We start from the raw sequence: 16,718 nt of genomic DNA, 5'->3' as shown, positions 1-16,718 counted from the left end.
ATATACTCAAGGATTAACAGCTCCAGAGTATGAGATAATTAGTACAGTGGAAACATTAGAACATAGTTTAATAACCCACCTGTAACAATTTATCAGCTGTTGGCCGTTTCTTGGGGTTCTTAGTGAGCGCCAACTTTAGGAAGGCGTGGAAGACTTGGGACCAGCGCTCCCTGTCCTTGAGCTGGGGAGGCTTGAAGCCTGACTTGGACATCAGGAACAGCACCCTCATGGGATGTAGCTCGAACATAGGCGGTTGCAGTTCCGCTAGCTCTGAAAATTATAAAATTAAAAAATCTTTTTATAAGTAGCACATTAACACGCATTTTTAAAACGTCTATTATTTTAATGTGATAAGTAGTAAGCTATCAATGTTTAGAAATGCTGATCTGCTGAGAAGAGCCGGCCAGACACTCAACAATTGCTCTTTTAAAAAGAAATTTAACTATTATGTGTATAATGTAATATCAATCATGTAAATCAGTCAACAAACTAAGTTCCACACATTTAGATCAACTACAAAATCTTGAACGCTATAATAAGATTTACTTAATAATATACTTTTATTTCAGACCTAAAACTATGAAAAGGAATGATTACGATGTCTTGTGAAGCTTTATTATATAGGCGTACACTCAGACTCATGAAGTAGAACTTATATGAATAGGCCTATTATTTTAACAAGATCTTTTTTTCTTAAATTAGAGTTAAAAGGATATTTATATGAAAGTCCTTTATTATTTTATCGCCTTACAAAGAGCAAGGACTGACATTTACGGAAATTGGTATTGTACAGATGTCATAAATAAGCGTACCATTTTTTTTTTAATTTTCGGTCTTATTGCTATAATTTTTTTTGCAAAATGATGGATGTTTCGTCAAACATTTGAAATTATAAAGCAAAAATCCATACGATTAGCTCTGGGTAGACTTTATCTTTATCATAAAACAATTTTACAAAAATAAAGAAAAGTAAGTACTCGGTACTAAAAGTATACAGTGCTCGGTGATAAATATTGTACATCGACCTTTTGGAAAGAGACAATCGGCTAATTTCGGTTTCGTAGAGCACTATTTCTGTTCCATACTACCTATGTGACGTTTTGTCACATATGTGCCAACTAGCTGCCGTGCTGAACTGAAAACCTGTGTGAGGAAAAGGTATTATTACCGATAGCGGTGATGCCGCAAGCCCAAATATCGCACAGCTGATTGTAGCCACCTTTTCTCTCCACCGCCGCCACCTGGAAAATACAAGGTCATAATATAAAACATTTCAATTCAGATATGTACTAAAATAACAGCAAAAAGGCATTTTTTCTAGCTCGTGTGTTATTATAAACCATTCGGTCAATATTCATCATTATTACAGCCATAGGACGTCCACAGCTAGACATAGGCCTCTCTGATAGATTCCCAATATGGCAGGTTGGAAGCGGCCTACTTCTAACGTCTGAAAACCTTAAGACCGCGAATTATTTTTAAAACCAGAATTAAAATTCAATTTATCATAAAACCATTTATTGTTATGCAACGATAAATATCAGTTATTTTTTTATGGTAATGTCCGTCGTGACTTATTTATACTGCGTTTAATAAAGTCATATAAAGTATATTCTATGACATACGACGCATTTTTTTCCTGTTTGAAGGAAAAATCGATTTTTTACCTTATATAAAAATGGTGGGAAACCGCATTTATTTCATTTTTTTTTCAGTTATAACCAGACACATGATTTTTATACTAAAATAAGAAGAATTTTCGGTGAATTTATGTAAAAAGATAAAATAAATGATGTATATAAAAAAAAACAATAGAAGATGTAACCTCGGGCGCCATCCAATACGGTGTGCCAATGAAAGATTTTCTCTTATTGATGGTAGCGGTGATTTGTGCGGACACGCCAAAGTCAGCCAGTTTCACGTCTCCGCACTCCGTTAGAAGTATGTTAGCACCTTTTATATCCCTGTAATCACACAAAGATAGAATTAAATATAAAAAATACATATCGCCAAGATTAGGCTTAAAGATTCTGAAGTAAAGAGAGCGGGTATTCAACCACAAGATGCATCCACTTTGTTAAAGTCATGGGACACTGGATTCAGGCCGCTTTGAACCGGTCTTATTAAAAAACTACAGGGGAAGTCTATGTAAGTTCAGCCGTGGACATCATACTGCTAAAATGGTGAAAAAGATTAAGATCGAAAATAAGGCTTCATCATCAACTACTGGATATATAAATTAACCATTTATACAAAATAATAAATATTCATGCATTATATTTTTTGGAAAAATTTAGAAAATATTCGTAGTAATTAAATAAATAGGAAAATTACACCCTAAACATTTGCTACCTGCTGCATAATAATAATAGAAAAACCTAATGGTTAATACTTAATATTGTATTGTAAAAATTTTCTTTAAAAAATGTTGTCGACATTTCAGCCCATAAATTCCCACTGCAAAGTATAGGACCACCTCAAAGATATATAGGGGGATATACCATGATCGCCACGCTTGGAAGGCGACGCGGAGGGCACTGCTGTTCATCCTCTGGAAACTTGTATGTAAGCAGTGATAATCCTATATAATAAATTATCAGTCCTTACAGCTGGACTACCACTGTTCACGTACAAATGTATGTAACCAGACTAAAAACCTGACCTAATTTTAACATACATATGATAATAAAGTATTAAGAAATACAAATCATATATATTATTAAAATATGGGCACGTGGATCATCATAGGCCTTCCATATACATTTTTAATAGGACGAGTTGGAAGCCGCCTACACCCTGCTGACTTTGACAATGTCGTCTGACCACCTTATCAGCGGACTAACTACGAACAACGGTAACCGGTCCGTCTTCTCCATTCTAGAACTTAAAGACCCCAGCGGCCATCTTTTCTGCGCGCTATTGTTCTGCCCAATGTCACTTCAACTTTACAATTTGTTGAACGATGTAACCGACATTCATTGGGCTACGAATCTTCATGGATTTACATGTCATAATCGTTATCGTTTTAGCCGTAAGACGTCAACTGCTCGACAACAGCCTCAAATAGGACCGTCGCTTCTTACCGAAGCCTTAAAGCCTCAACAGCTATCTATTCTACGCGCTATATGCCTTGCCCACTGCCATTTCTACTTGGTAATCCGTGGACAACTAGCTGGAATACTCATATCAACTCTTTAAAATGATTACGAAAAATTTACAGGGATTAAAGAATTAGTGGAGAATAAAATATGAATGAATAAGTGACATTGAGAAGGACAAAAGTGAGAACGCAAATATGATAAAGTACGAGAGGTCCCCTAAATCGGAGGCCTTAAAAAATCCTTTAAACCCGCCAGAGGTGTCACTGTGCATGCAGCTTACCTGTGCATCTTGCCCATGCTGTGCAGGTATGAGAGGCCGGTGAGCGTCTCCCGGCACATGTACGCGATCTGCAGCTCCGACAGCGGGCCCGTCACGTGGTATATGTCCTGCAACGCACAGACTAACGTACATACAGATATATCAGTATTTATACATATACATATAGTTGTTAGTTTCTTACCAGAATGTAACGAAATTTACAGGAATTTTAAATACAAGATGATTTAAGTAAAAAAGCTTTTAAGGAATGAACGTAAAGCTCATTTGCTGTAAATTAATGGAAAATACACTCTATCCAAAAATCAATCATTTCAGAAATGCAAAACAACGTAATAATATAGGAAGAATAAGTGTTCTGGAGGTTCAAATTACTATATATTTAAATTAATTATAGTTAACTAACTGTCCCTGCAGAATTTATACAGCCAGAAATCATTAGCTTCTGGCATTCCAATATAAAAAATTAAAATAGTGTAACATATTGAGTTGAGTGAGAGATAAAGAAGAAGGCTTTTGCGTTGTTTACGCAGTTATTTCAAGAATAGGTTAAAGAAAATATGAGTCAGTTGACCGGCATACCTGCAAACTACCACCGCCACAGTACTCCATGCTGATCCACAACTTGTCCCGCCTCAGGTATGAGCCGTAATAAGCGACGATGTTCGGGTGCCGGCAGTCCTTCATCATCAGTATCTCCTGCTGGATGATGGCGAAGTCATCACCCGGCTCCAGCTTTATCACCTTGATGGCAGCAAGTTCACCGTTGCCATTGAGACGTTTGGCCTGGAGAAAAAAAAATAGTACGTTACAATTTTTTTAATTGTTCTCTTACAAAATAAATAATTGAAGAATCATATTGTGGTAACCATTAAGATAAAACAACAATCATATTTTTTTTCTATAATTAATAACCATGGAGCAATTTTTATAGGTTTACCCCGTTTTTTAAGCGTCTCGTTCAACCTCTATCGTGGATGGACAGGGTCTTTTTTACATCATATTTTTCTAATAATATTAATTAATTTCCATACTCATTTTTCATCATTCTCTGTGTCTTTCATTCTTTCCCCTGATTTTCTATAAAATATTTTTCAATCCTTTCCATACTCACTTTTTATTTCTCACAATTCCTGCTTATTTTCTTACTATCTATATCGCACTTAGTTTTCATTTTTTATGCCACAGAGTAATTTAAATTATAAGGAAATAACTGAGCGTTCACTGGTGGACTGATGGAACAAAGCAATTAACTTGCTCCTGCTTGATCATGGTAAGCTTTTCAGCCTTCAAGCCCAGCCATAATCTAGTCACCAAGGACTTTACTTAGATACTTATTAAGTCGATCCGAGGATATATGTACCAAGGTATGTTACAGTTATAATTAAAAACTGAACACAGACCTAAATACATACAACCACGGGTAAACAAAAAAACAGAACTTAGATGACCCAATTAAGGTTACTAAAATAATATATATCATCAACAGATAAAAAGGATATGCATGGATGCCCAAAACTTCTTCCTCTGAAGCAAGAAGTCCTTGACAGCATTTTAGTATCGGTCACCTATTAACCTCTTGGCCCGTCATTCAAGCAATTTGAAAGCACGTTGCCACGCACACAAGCGTGTCGACACCACGTATATGACGCACACACGGTCAGATCGCTTTACGTAACTGCGACGTAAGGTACGGGAAGCGCGGGTCGCGTCCGCGACATTGCTCGAGTCGTTCCAGTAGAGCGGGCATCGCGGCGCGTACTTGTATATCGTCTTTGTCAGACAAATATGTACTATGCGTGTCTTTTCGAGATTACAACCTTTTTACTATTACATATATAGCATTCAAGAACCGTATTGCTGGCCACTACGACCATAATACTTTTGGTGTTGAATTATTCTTGCGCATTTGAATTCAAATTCTAAAGTCGATTTGAATTCGAACGCCGTCAGTGATGTAGCGGCTGCCATCACGTTCGGCTCAAAACTGTAAATATTCTCTGTAAATACGCCCAAACACCATCTTAATCAATCTTGGCTATTATTTTCCTCGCTTTTAAGAAGAAACAACTCGAATGGTAACTCACCTTCACTCGCTAATCACGTATATATACGCTATAAAGGTGAGAACATTCCACTCCTTTTTTTTGGTTTAAATATATGGGGGTTGAGCCCATATTCGCTACGCTTCGTTCACGGGTTTTTTTTTTATTAATTCTAATTTGTATCGCCAGTGTTTTTTTTTTTTACAATATTTTTTTTCGCTTTAACTAAACGCAGACAGATGCGAGGGAGTTGCCGCTATTTAATACGGATCTTTCTTCTCCCAGCTGCGAGGCACGACAGCGTTTTATAATTTTTTACAATTTTTCTTACACAATTTTCTCTTATGGGTAACAGTGTTTTCATTTCAAGTGTTCGAGAGATACTGCTACTGATCGTCCTTGGACATTTTTCCTTTAGCAAGCTCTTACGACAACCACGGGAAGACGAAGGGAGCTATTCTATGAACCGGTACCACCTCGGCAAGGTGGACAGACTACCTTGATATGGTCGTTGGAAGACACTGGATGCAGGCCGCTTATAACCCGGTCCTATTGGAAATCTACGAAGGCAACCTATACCTATTAGTGGACGTCCTACATGGATAATGAACTGAATTTTTTTGTATAAAGATTGCTATGTAATTCTAAGTACATACATGGACTGAGGTTTCTAAAAATGCTACTCATATAACACAATTAGTACCTTTCTTTCAATATCTTAATATTTATAGTAATTCAAAAAATTATTTAAAAACGACGTAATCATCATTATTCCAGTCGTACCCATTGCAGGATCTATGTACAGAGAGGACCATGCCTCTCCGAATAATTTCCAAGATAATCTGTCCACCTGTGGACGTCCTGCAAATCTATTCCACTATTTAATGGTGTAATCTCTGTTAAAATTTTATTTTTGCATGTATAAAATGTAGTCATTTTGAAAGTAAAAAGGTACATTTAATATTAATCTTAGATTATATTACACTAACAGGAAAGAAGTATTGTTGTTTACAGTTGAGAAGGCACGTGTGCATTTGATGTTCTTATATATTCTTTCGTATTAGAGATTTTTATTTACGAAATCTCCGGCCTCTCTTACCCAGGATACTCCAGAATGACTCATTCATACGCCGCGTGTGTGATGTAAATTATGCAACATTATACTTTTCGATCGGAGAAGGTTATTGACCGTACGGCGATGTTTGAAAGAATTTGGTAAATAAACAAACATCGTTATTTCTCACACTTGCCTTATGTCGACCACGTTTTTCGTCGACTGTCGAAAAATATCTTTATACATATATCTATCTATGTAACAAACTTCTTATAAAATGGATGTACAGTAGATTCATAATACAGATGATAAGAGGTCTCCGTTTTTTGAAAATTTATTACGGGTAGTTGACCATACAATATAAACTTTAATAGTTTCACTTTGTAATTATTATTAAAATGTAATAGAATAATTATTTGTTTTTGTAATGAATTGACGCTCCAGTGATTACATACAATCAGTAGTAGCGATTTCATGTTTTAGTTTCCATACATTTAGTACTACTAGGAAAATGTGATATTATAGAGTCAAGAATTATGAAGCATCGGAATGAATTGCTCTTCTATATTAAGGGGTATAAAAATAACCATAAAAAAGAGTTAGCTGTGTTTTTGAAAACCTTATACCTTCAAATTTATGTCTACCACTATAGGGCAGCTCAATTTTATTCTATTTATCCAACTGGGATTTTCTCGCATTTTTGTCATAACGTACACAAGCGATAGATAGCTTTAAAAATTACATAAACGTTTAGCTAATGGTAGGGACACGCTGTGATTAAATCAACGTGCTTGAGGCATTCCGGAATTTTAATTTAAAAACTAAAAGCTGAGACCACAAAGTACATAAACATAATTTGGAAAGTAAAACGTATTCGTTATTCCGGCAAAAGATTTCTCATTCAATTTAACAATAGATTTCCTTTGACCTGGCTTACACTGCTGTCCAATTGCAAATGCTGCAGAATTTGCAGATTTCGCAGGTTCGAGGAGGCAGATTACAGAGGATTTTTAAGCCTCAAATTTCTTTTAGGGTAGGGGACTTCTCGTGGAGCCTGGGCTCAGGCAGCTTTATATTAAAGTTTCACCGGGTTCGGAGGACGCTGAACTCTCATATCGGTCCATGGAATGATTAGGATCAAGGGCCCCTACGAGATTTCGGCTTGTATGCCACTCGTCGAAGTTTTGTCTATTAAAATATTAATATTATCTACCACCACTCTTCACAGATCCTTTTTATTAAAAAGAAAATTAATAAAGTTTATTAACAGGCAAGTAAAGAACAACCATGAATATTATATTATGAAATGAAATTATAATACGTTCTCTAAAAGTGCATCTGCGGCACTGTAATTAATTGGCTCAGGAAGCACGGCCCACTATCTATCATGTTCGACAGTGGTTCTCAACCTTCTACAACGGGCCCTTCGATAAACGATGCGTCAAATGATTTTTAGTACATACTTTACATAATAGATGACTCTGATCTTTTGTTTATTTATTTACATAACAGAATTGTTATTTTGTTTACGGGTTTATACAAATAAATTAATCAATACTGATATTCGTCTGCTTGAAGCAGCGGTTATCAAAAGTAAATAGATAAACAGGTCCAAATGGATATTGTTTGATATTTACACGTACGTATTTACACAGATTTGTCAATAAGAATGTATATTTTAAGAAATGTAAATATGTATTAATATGGGTAAATTAATTATTCAGACTGACCAACGACATAGTCACGAGAAGTCACTGGGCAGCGCGTGTCCGAATGTGGTGGCGATGTTTGGGGGAGGCTTGATGATGGTGATGATGATGTTGAATTAATTATTTTCGTCGTCACTATTATATCGCAGTGATATCAACTATATATAACAGAAATATTGAAAACGTGCATGTGCAAAAAGTACATTTATTTATTTATGGTGAATATACAACAGGATCCGACCATACAATATAGATTGGGTCTTTTTAAAATTAAAATGTATAATCTTGGACGCGTTCTTTACTATGTAAACAAAGCATGACGGAAGAAAAAATATATGTATTATTTTGTACACTAGTATTTTTTTTCATTACAGAGCACGAAAAAAAAAATAATAAGTGCTCTATACAATAAAAACAATTATTAGAAACCCAAAATACGATCCTCTGCAACCTATCGTGCAGGGTAAGGTTCACGGAAAACGAAATGTTGGTAAAAGACGAATATCCTATTTGAAAAACTCACGCCAGTGGTTTGGAAAGAGCAACCGTTCGATCTTCAGAGGCGCAATGTTAAAATTAAAAAAATGACACTTTAAGAAGAATAATAGTATTTTATTCGTAAGCAATGGTAGCCCAGCGATAGAGAAATGACATTGCGATCGTAGGTCGCAAGTTTGAGTTTTATATAACATACACCTTTTGCATTAATTATAAAGGGATTGCCACTACGCACAAACAACTATTCAGAGAATGAGTAGCAGCGTCGTCTGCGTACCATATAAACCAAGCATGGCGATTTCGGTATATCCCCCATAGATATCTTTGAGATCTATGGCTTGCAGTGGTCGTCTAGCTGAAACGACAACCACGACTATTTTATAGGGTTTCACGATTAAAATCTTATTAATTTGTTTTTTTTTCTCTTCTTATAACTTAGATTTGCGTCATTAGGAATATTTATTTTATTAAACACTATTAAAAAGCTTTATTAAAAAACATGTTTTTTTAGTAATGCTTGCAGTCACGAAACAATTTTTTATTTGATAATCTCCGAACACAACACTAACTATTAATTTTTAATTATAATTTAACTTATGAAAATTTTGTGTTGTACTAACAGCTTTGACAACATCTAAGTTTTGAAATTAAATCTAAGAAAGAGAAGAAGACAAAATAAAAACTCCATTTAGATTGTTGTTAGCTGCTCTCAGTTGGTGTCGCTTTACGAACAAACCTAAACTTAATTTTAAAATAACGATTATAACTATTATTGACTTTGAAAAACAAATGTCTATTTTTTATAGTCAATAAAGTTTCCTTTAGTAATTTTCGGTAACATGTGTGTTGCGAAGCACACAAATGAAACAAATGAATTCATTATGCAAGGTTGGGAACCACTGGATTGATAGCTATTATATAACGCTATGCGGTAATTAGGACGGCCCACAGCGATTTTACTGGCCCAACTAGGACGCCGGAGCGCGCCTTGTGCACCACATTTGTAGTTGCAATCACAAATTGATATCTTCCCGTCGGCTCCAATGTGTCCATAATATTGCGCAACCTGCAACTTGTGCCTACTGTGTTTAAACTTTGTATATATCACGAAATCTTTTTTTGAAAAATGTATAAAATATGATTGACGGAAATAAGCTTTGAAAAGTATAAATGTATATCTCATACTTCAACAAAAAATATTAGTTTTTATATCTATTTCCAACGATCCCTGTATAAAGTGATCACTCTGAAATATGTTACATTAACTTAATTTTTCTTTAGGGATATTACAGGCCAATAACTTCAAGCAATACAAAGTCTTCTAGAATAGATAATAAGCACTAATTTATTTCAATATGTTTACTTATCTAAATTTTGAAAACACTGTTAATATGTTATCATTACGTTAATTATCTTTACTAAAAACTTTGGTTTTTGGTTAAGATATATCTACCATACTTTAATTGACAGCCACCGCATTGTACATTTTCTCCATTAAAGCTTTTACACCTATAACAAACCGCTCTATACAATGTAACGAAATATTTGTTGACTTTTACAACTTTATTTAAAGAACGCTTATCATACAGCAATTGGTATGCTGTAGCCATAAAAATCGGTGAACTAAGATATTGCGCAGTAGTATGTCACACGTTACCTTGAGAAAGAATCCCGTAGATATATCACGTCTTAGGTGTTGATTATAAGAATATAGAAGTGACCGATCGCCTTCAGCACTCGGCCATCTCAAACTCAATGGATTTAAAAATATTAAAAAGCATTTTTTCATATTTTAATCCACTTAGAACAGTGTTACCCAACGTTTTTTGTGCCGTGCCCCACCTAAGCCTTTCTAAAAATTTTACGTCCCCTATGTAGCAAACATTTTTTTTTATATTAAAGCGAAAGTGTCTCGTGTCTGTATTGCAATTAACAGGTCCCCTGGAGGGCGTAGGCCCCACGTTCGCTTAGAATCATTTACGGTTATCACTAGTATACGTCATTAGAAGAATGCCAGAGGAGTCCAATTTAATATAAACTAGGATTAAAATGAACTCGACTATAATTGAATTTTTCACATAAAATCTACGAAGATTCCTAACGCGTCCTGACCTGATAAGAAGCCCCACTTCAAAACTCAGTCCGGTTTTTTCTAATGGCTCGAGCCGAGGTTTTCCCTGAGAACCATCGAGCTTTCCTACCTTAAAAGAAGTCCGATCCGTGGCCTCCCCGGGAGCCTCGAATATCACCACCGCCTCTAAAGATGTCTAGGCTAGACGACTTCTGCGCCCTGCTACCACAAACCATTTAAATTCACCCTTTCGCTCCGTGAACTCAGCTCCGATGAAGCTGTAAAAGTACCCGGGCTAACAGCATGAATTTCAACCCAAACCAAGCACCACCACCAGCGGAATCCTCAAATTCCAATTGGGGAGCATTGAGAGAAAGTTCCCAAAAAAAAGATTTTAATTATTTATCGTCACTTTCACAATACAGTATGTATATTTATGTATATAGTGGAGCAAATCATTCCCAATTTATTATCGTTATCAGATTTTTTTTCATAATTTTTTTACATTGAATTTCAGAAACAGATTTGTATTTTAAAACCATACACAGTCGTCAACAAAAGAGTTACTTATTTTATATAGCCTAGACAAAACTGTCCTTATCATCATTTAATCCGGACGACGTCCACGGCAAGAAAGAGAGGGCAGATATCTAGTGTTTACCGATGATCTTAACAAAGTCCTCTGTCCACTTAGAAAGGTAAAACAAACAAACTGTATTTGTACTGCGAAATTACGTGATGTACATTGTACCAACATATTATGTAATGTAATAAATAATTAAGTACAAAAAACGATTATAATATTTATTTTTGGCTTCGATTTTATTTATACTCGAGTCCCTTACTGCTAACAATTTAAACATAACAGAATATACACATTAATAGATAAATACATTCATGTTAGCCGATAGACGCCCACAGCTGGGCCTAGGCCTCCTCCGAAGATCACAATACAGTGATAGGTCTTCCGCTGCCCGCAAGCGATTTACTTCGACCTTAACTATGCTATCGATTATTAAACCAAAATTACCGACGTAGTGTAAAGAACTGCTGGTGTAGCCGAAAGGCATTGGGGCCGAATAATTGCCGAATGGCGGGCAAGAGTAGATGCAAAGACGACATTAATATATACACTATGCCAATTACGAAATATACATTACAAATTTTAATTAAATTACGATAGTAGGCTTTACCTAATTTTATTTATATTATTAGTAATTTATTTCTCAATTCACGCAATATATTTAAATTAATTCTAAAGATATAAATTACTATTATTACTGCGGCTACTGTATATGAATTTAAAATTTATGGTTAATACAATGTAATGAGACGTGGTTGAACCTGTGATCAAAAAGTAAGGCGATTGTCATTTAAAACTCCCAGGCAACACGAAGGCTGGTAATTTTTTTCTTAGCTTAGTAGGACAGTCTATAACATTTGCCAAGCGTATGTTTGTTAAAAGGTTATTTCCAAGTTACAACACTACTTTTTTGTAAAATGTTTCAATCTTGTAAAGCGCGTCAAAAGTTTAACTAATATGGTTTCACGAACACTGTTTTCGCCGGATATCGCTTCGTGCGACGTTTGGCTATTCAATAAACATATCCAATGCGGGGAAGTCGTTTAGACACGAACGAGATAGAAACCAAATAAAAGAAGGTCTTGAAGGCTATACCGGAAAGACTATACTGACTGTTTCGACGGCTGGAAAAAAAATTGGCAAAAGTGCGTTTTATCAGACGGCAATTATTTTAAAGGCGATGAAAATGATTTGGAAGAATGATAATTTACATTTTTTACACAAATTCATCTTATTTTTTGACCACGATATCATTTCAAAGTGATTTCTCAAGAGTATCTCATGGCTTTGCCGGTAATTTCAGGAGCGATCCGGTGCACACGTGTATAAATAAATTAGGTTCTAACTACACGTAGTCGATGCACAAGGGTAGTGTCGTTAAAACTACGGCGGTGTACGAAAACGTTTCCGTAGTTTTGACAAAACACATCAAAAGAAATACAAAAATGCTTATTACTAGGAGCCTTATTAAGAGTCGCTGTAGTATCGGTTAAGATTTACAGCGATACGTAGCAGAATAAGGGTTCCCATTATTGGTACACTTATGTCTCGCTTGAATTAACTTTAAGCTAAGCCAACAATAAAAATCTTTCTTTATTTCTTTTATTTATCGTAGTGGTTTAGTCGTTAGGTGCAAAGGTGTCCTTTTAACATTAGAAAAATAATAAAAAATATTAGGATTCGTCATTCAAGTTATTCTAACTAAGTGTACTATAGTGGACGGAGGTCGGCGTCATGCCAAAGGAATCCACGGCCTACTTCAAGCAAACTGCAATCTGCTATAAAAGAAGTTAATTCGCCACAGTCAAGACCGACGGGTCAACGATTCATGTACAACTAGATGTACGAACGTGGGCCAAATTAATCGCTCCCACACACCGAGCTCCGTGGTGACGTCACTTTACTTGAAATTAATACTTGAGTTCGATTTCTTGGAAGACGCCATGATGTCTTCTGTTAAATGTACTTAATATCTTCAAGTTCATCATGCTCAATAATCAGCAAAAACAATATCTGTAACTGATTACAGATATTTTAATTCTCTGGGAATCTGTGTCTGGTGATAATTTATTTCAGCTATATTATTATAAGAAAATTTATTACTCTTTGTGGGCAACTGTGTACATAGTTACAACATACTCCCATACATGTTAAGTCTGAATTATTATGTAATAAATTTTAAGTCATTTAAAAATAAGACATTCCTTTTACAATTTTTTAACGGAAGTCATCCTTGTCATATATTGAAACAGCAGTGGTGTTACAATACGAATTAGCGAACATTTTAAACATACTTTAATTCGATAATCTCAATAAAGATAGTGAGGAGATTCGCCATTGTTTGTCCGCGGAAACATTATCAGCGCGATGGCGATGCGATATGTTTTGCGATACGGCCGCAGTACCAGCGCGGCGATAAGGCATTGTCTTGAATTCGGCGTCGCATTGCGAACTCCATTGTTTCTTTTGCTGGCCTTGTGCCCCGCGAGATGCAAAACCGACATACTTAAATGTCACAAATAAAGTCACTCTCCAACTTCAGGTTTTCAAATTAAGAAAATGATTTTTAACAACATTCCTTTTTTTATTAATTTTTATTTAAAACTTTTTGCCCCACTGAGCATGTGCTGTCAAAACTTACTAGGCCATCGACTGATAGAACTCTCATACAGATTTCCAATAGACCGCACTCGCAGTGCAATAGAAAACAATAAAATATTTAATATCTATAAACAACAATTACCAACAAAAAATTCTTTATCGTATGCTTTATAATAACAATTATGCGATAAAATTTTTGATTCATTACAACAATTCACGTCTTTTATTTACTTTAAATTTGAGAGGTTTTTTTATCTTTAACCTGTCGAATGCATATCTGTGTCCGAACTCCCCGGGTGCGTACGGGTCAGATCTGCCTGAAATAAAGTAGGCTACAATATATCTAATCACTTTAAAAATACAGTTTAAAATCGCTTGCTCTGAATGTCCTAAAGACCACAGGATTATAAACAATAGTATTTCATTTATCATTTTAAAAAGTTCGTTTCTGACACTGACAGGCGTCATGTTGCGGCACAAGGGTAAGAAACATGCCAATTCCATAGAAACATAAACTTCTCTTCTTGAGAATTACAAGGTGCCTGGAGACCATGTCATTATCCAGCTTAGAGGTATCAGTGTAATGTTTTGATAATATAGCTTGAAACAATCCAACATTCAGTCCACTTATTTTATTACATATAGTTAGATTAGTACAGTAATATATGGCTACATATTGCTTTAAACCTAAAGTTAATAATAGTTGACACTAGATTTACAAAAATGCATATAAATTAGCTTAACCTATCACAGCCAAGAGAACAGAATAAACTTTAAAACATTTAATTAATCCATGGAATGCAACCTACTAACACAGGCTTGGCTAAGCCGACTGCCGGCTGAGCCAAGTGGGACGCCCGGCTGATGGTGACACACTTACGATCAGTTCCCGGCAGGCGACGTCTTATATCACCAGTTAATATTCAATTAAGTTTAATTTATAAAGGATTTATTTAAATAGAGTTTGTTATGTTATAAGCAAAAGCTTTTGGGTGGTGAAAGTATATATATAATATATTTCCAATTATCTTGTATAACGTTGATGACTTTGAAACTTCATTTGAAAGCATGTAGTATTCCAAATTTCGTAAACGGTTTTTCCTACTATGTTACGAACATGTTATTTTTTATTTTTGAAACTGCTTATAAGCTATACATTCACTCGATGCTTTTGCACCTTTGATCAAACACCTGTATATTATATCATAAAATGATCAATAATGGCTATAAACTGTTAAGTCAGTTGAGCGATACATTAACAGCAACAAATATTTTTATATAATACCCTACCCGGGGTGCAGGGTCGTACAATTAAACTTTTAAAAAAGTTTCAATTTTGAAAAATTGAATTAAGACGCCATTTTCTTCTTTAATACAGTTAGCACTATTTTATAAGCCACGGTCACATAAAGTTTGTACTGGAATTAATAAAAACAAAGACAATTTGATTACTAATTAATTCAGAATAATAAAAAAAATAAGGAATGCGGCATGAACCCTTCCTATGAGCGAAACATTCTAGGTCACAGATTTTGGATCCGTGAATTTTAAGTATAACGAAGGTCTGAGAAACAAGGTTTATATGTTTAATTTTTGATCATTTGTCATTGTAATTACATATGTGAGTGATAATAGATGCGAATATTCCACATTTGCACATTGTAAACTCAAGTCACAGTACATTTACAGTTGAATACATTTGAAGTTAGCCGGTATGAATTCCGAGGCGGGCGGAACATTATGCAAACACGTACACGTAAACAATAGGCTTTAAAACGCTCACGTTTCAAAAGCGTAATCAATTTAGCGCGGGCGGCCGCAAAGGGCCGGGGGGCGGTTGCGGCCTTCCAATTTAGTTCTTGCTCCAACCCCCCAGCCCCTTGTGCAGGCGCGTTTTTGTGGAAACTGGGGCGCCGCTGCGAGCCCTGTTCGAGGCACAAAGCTAGCTCTGTGTTATGCCTGTTTATGAACGCTAAACGAACGCTTGTTCTACTCACGCTACTCTAGTGGAAAACACTTTGTTCTAAATCATTTAAATAGACACGAAAGTGTCACACAAATTGTATCTATATCTATATGTACATATATATACTAAATAATTTTTGTCTGTATGTCTTTTATAGAATCGTTTGATCATATGATGATCTTTAGCAAAATTGCTGTGCATGTACTCACGAAGGTTTCTAAGTAGATTTGCTTTTTTTTTAAATTAATAAAATTACTTAAAATAAATTGAATATTTATGTAATGTTTTTCCTTCAAGTTTATTATTAGTTTATATATTTAATTGGTGGCTTGGCAACCCGCGCTAGGTACAACTAACTAGCAATTAAAATATCATTAAAATCACGATAGCAATATATCACTATTTAGGAACTATCGCTTCTAATCTGTATATACTTGATGCTACTTCACTTTAAGATAATTGTTTACGCTACACGTTCTGACCGTGGAAGAATTAAGACATGTTGGATAAACTGCTTGAGAAGTATTTTTGAGCAGGACATCTATCTGAGCAATCTATGTGGAACTGATAAATAAATCAGATTATGTATGCCAGTGTGGTAGGTTAATAACGTCTTTACCGGTGTTCGTATAGTTTTTTTTCTTGAAATTGCCCCGCTATTGAAGGCCTCTCGCATCCCTAACTTATTTATGGGATAGAGACTTTTATTTCTTTTTAATAACTTTATTACTTATATTTTTATTTTTGCGCTATTATTCCATGCATCTTAAGATCTTTCATTCTATCCTTATATTCTACATTTCATCTGTCTTG

The 16,718-nt window shown here is 35.2% G+C and overlaps 1 protein-coding gene across 1 annotated transcript in view; it reads right to left on the bottom strand.

Annotated features, from left to right (window-relative positions):
- hppy (MAP4K3-like protein hppy) overlaps positions 1-16,718 on the bottom strand; it is a 62,783-nt gene that overhangs the window by 16,587 nt on the left and 29,478 nt on the right. Inside the window, exons 2-6 of the mRNA XM_068768200.1 lie at positions 3,961-4,164; positions 3,382-3,488; positions 1,826-1,964; positions 1,169-1,241; positions 80-270 (exon numbers count right to left, since the gene is read on the bottom strand). Of these exons, the coding sequence (XP_068624301.1) occupies positions 80-270; positions 1,169-1,241; positions 1,826-1,964; positions 3,382-3,488; positions 3,961-4,164 (714 nt within the window). The remainder of the gene's footprint in view (positions 1-79; positions 271-1,168; positions 1,242-1,825; positions 1,965-3,381; positions 3,489-3,960; positions 4,165-16,718) is intronic.

This window comes from Battus philenor, unplaced genomic scaffold (assembly GCF_028537555.1).
Source record: "Battus philenor isolate CCGP_79_NKW_IND1 unplaced genomic scaffold, ilBatPhil1.0.hap1 SCAF_25, whole genome shotgun sequence".
NCBI classification, from domain to species: domain Eukaryota; kingdom Metazoa; phylum Arthropoda; class Insecta; order Lepidoptera; family Papilionidae; genus Battus; species Battus philenor.
This window is presented reverse-complemented; position numbering and strand designations above follow the sequence as displayed.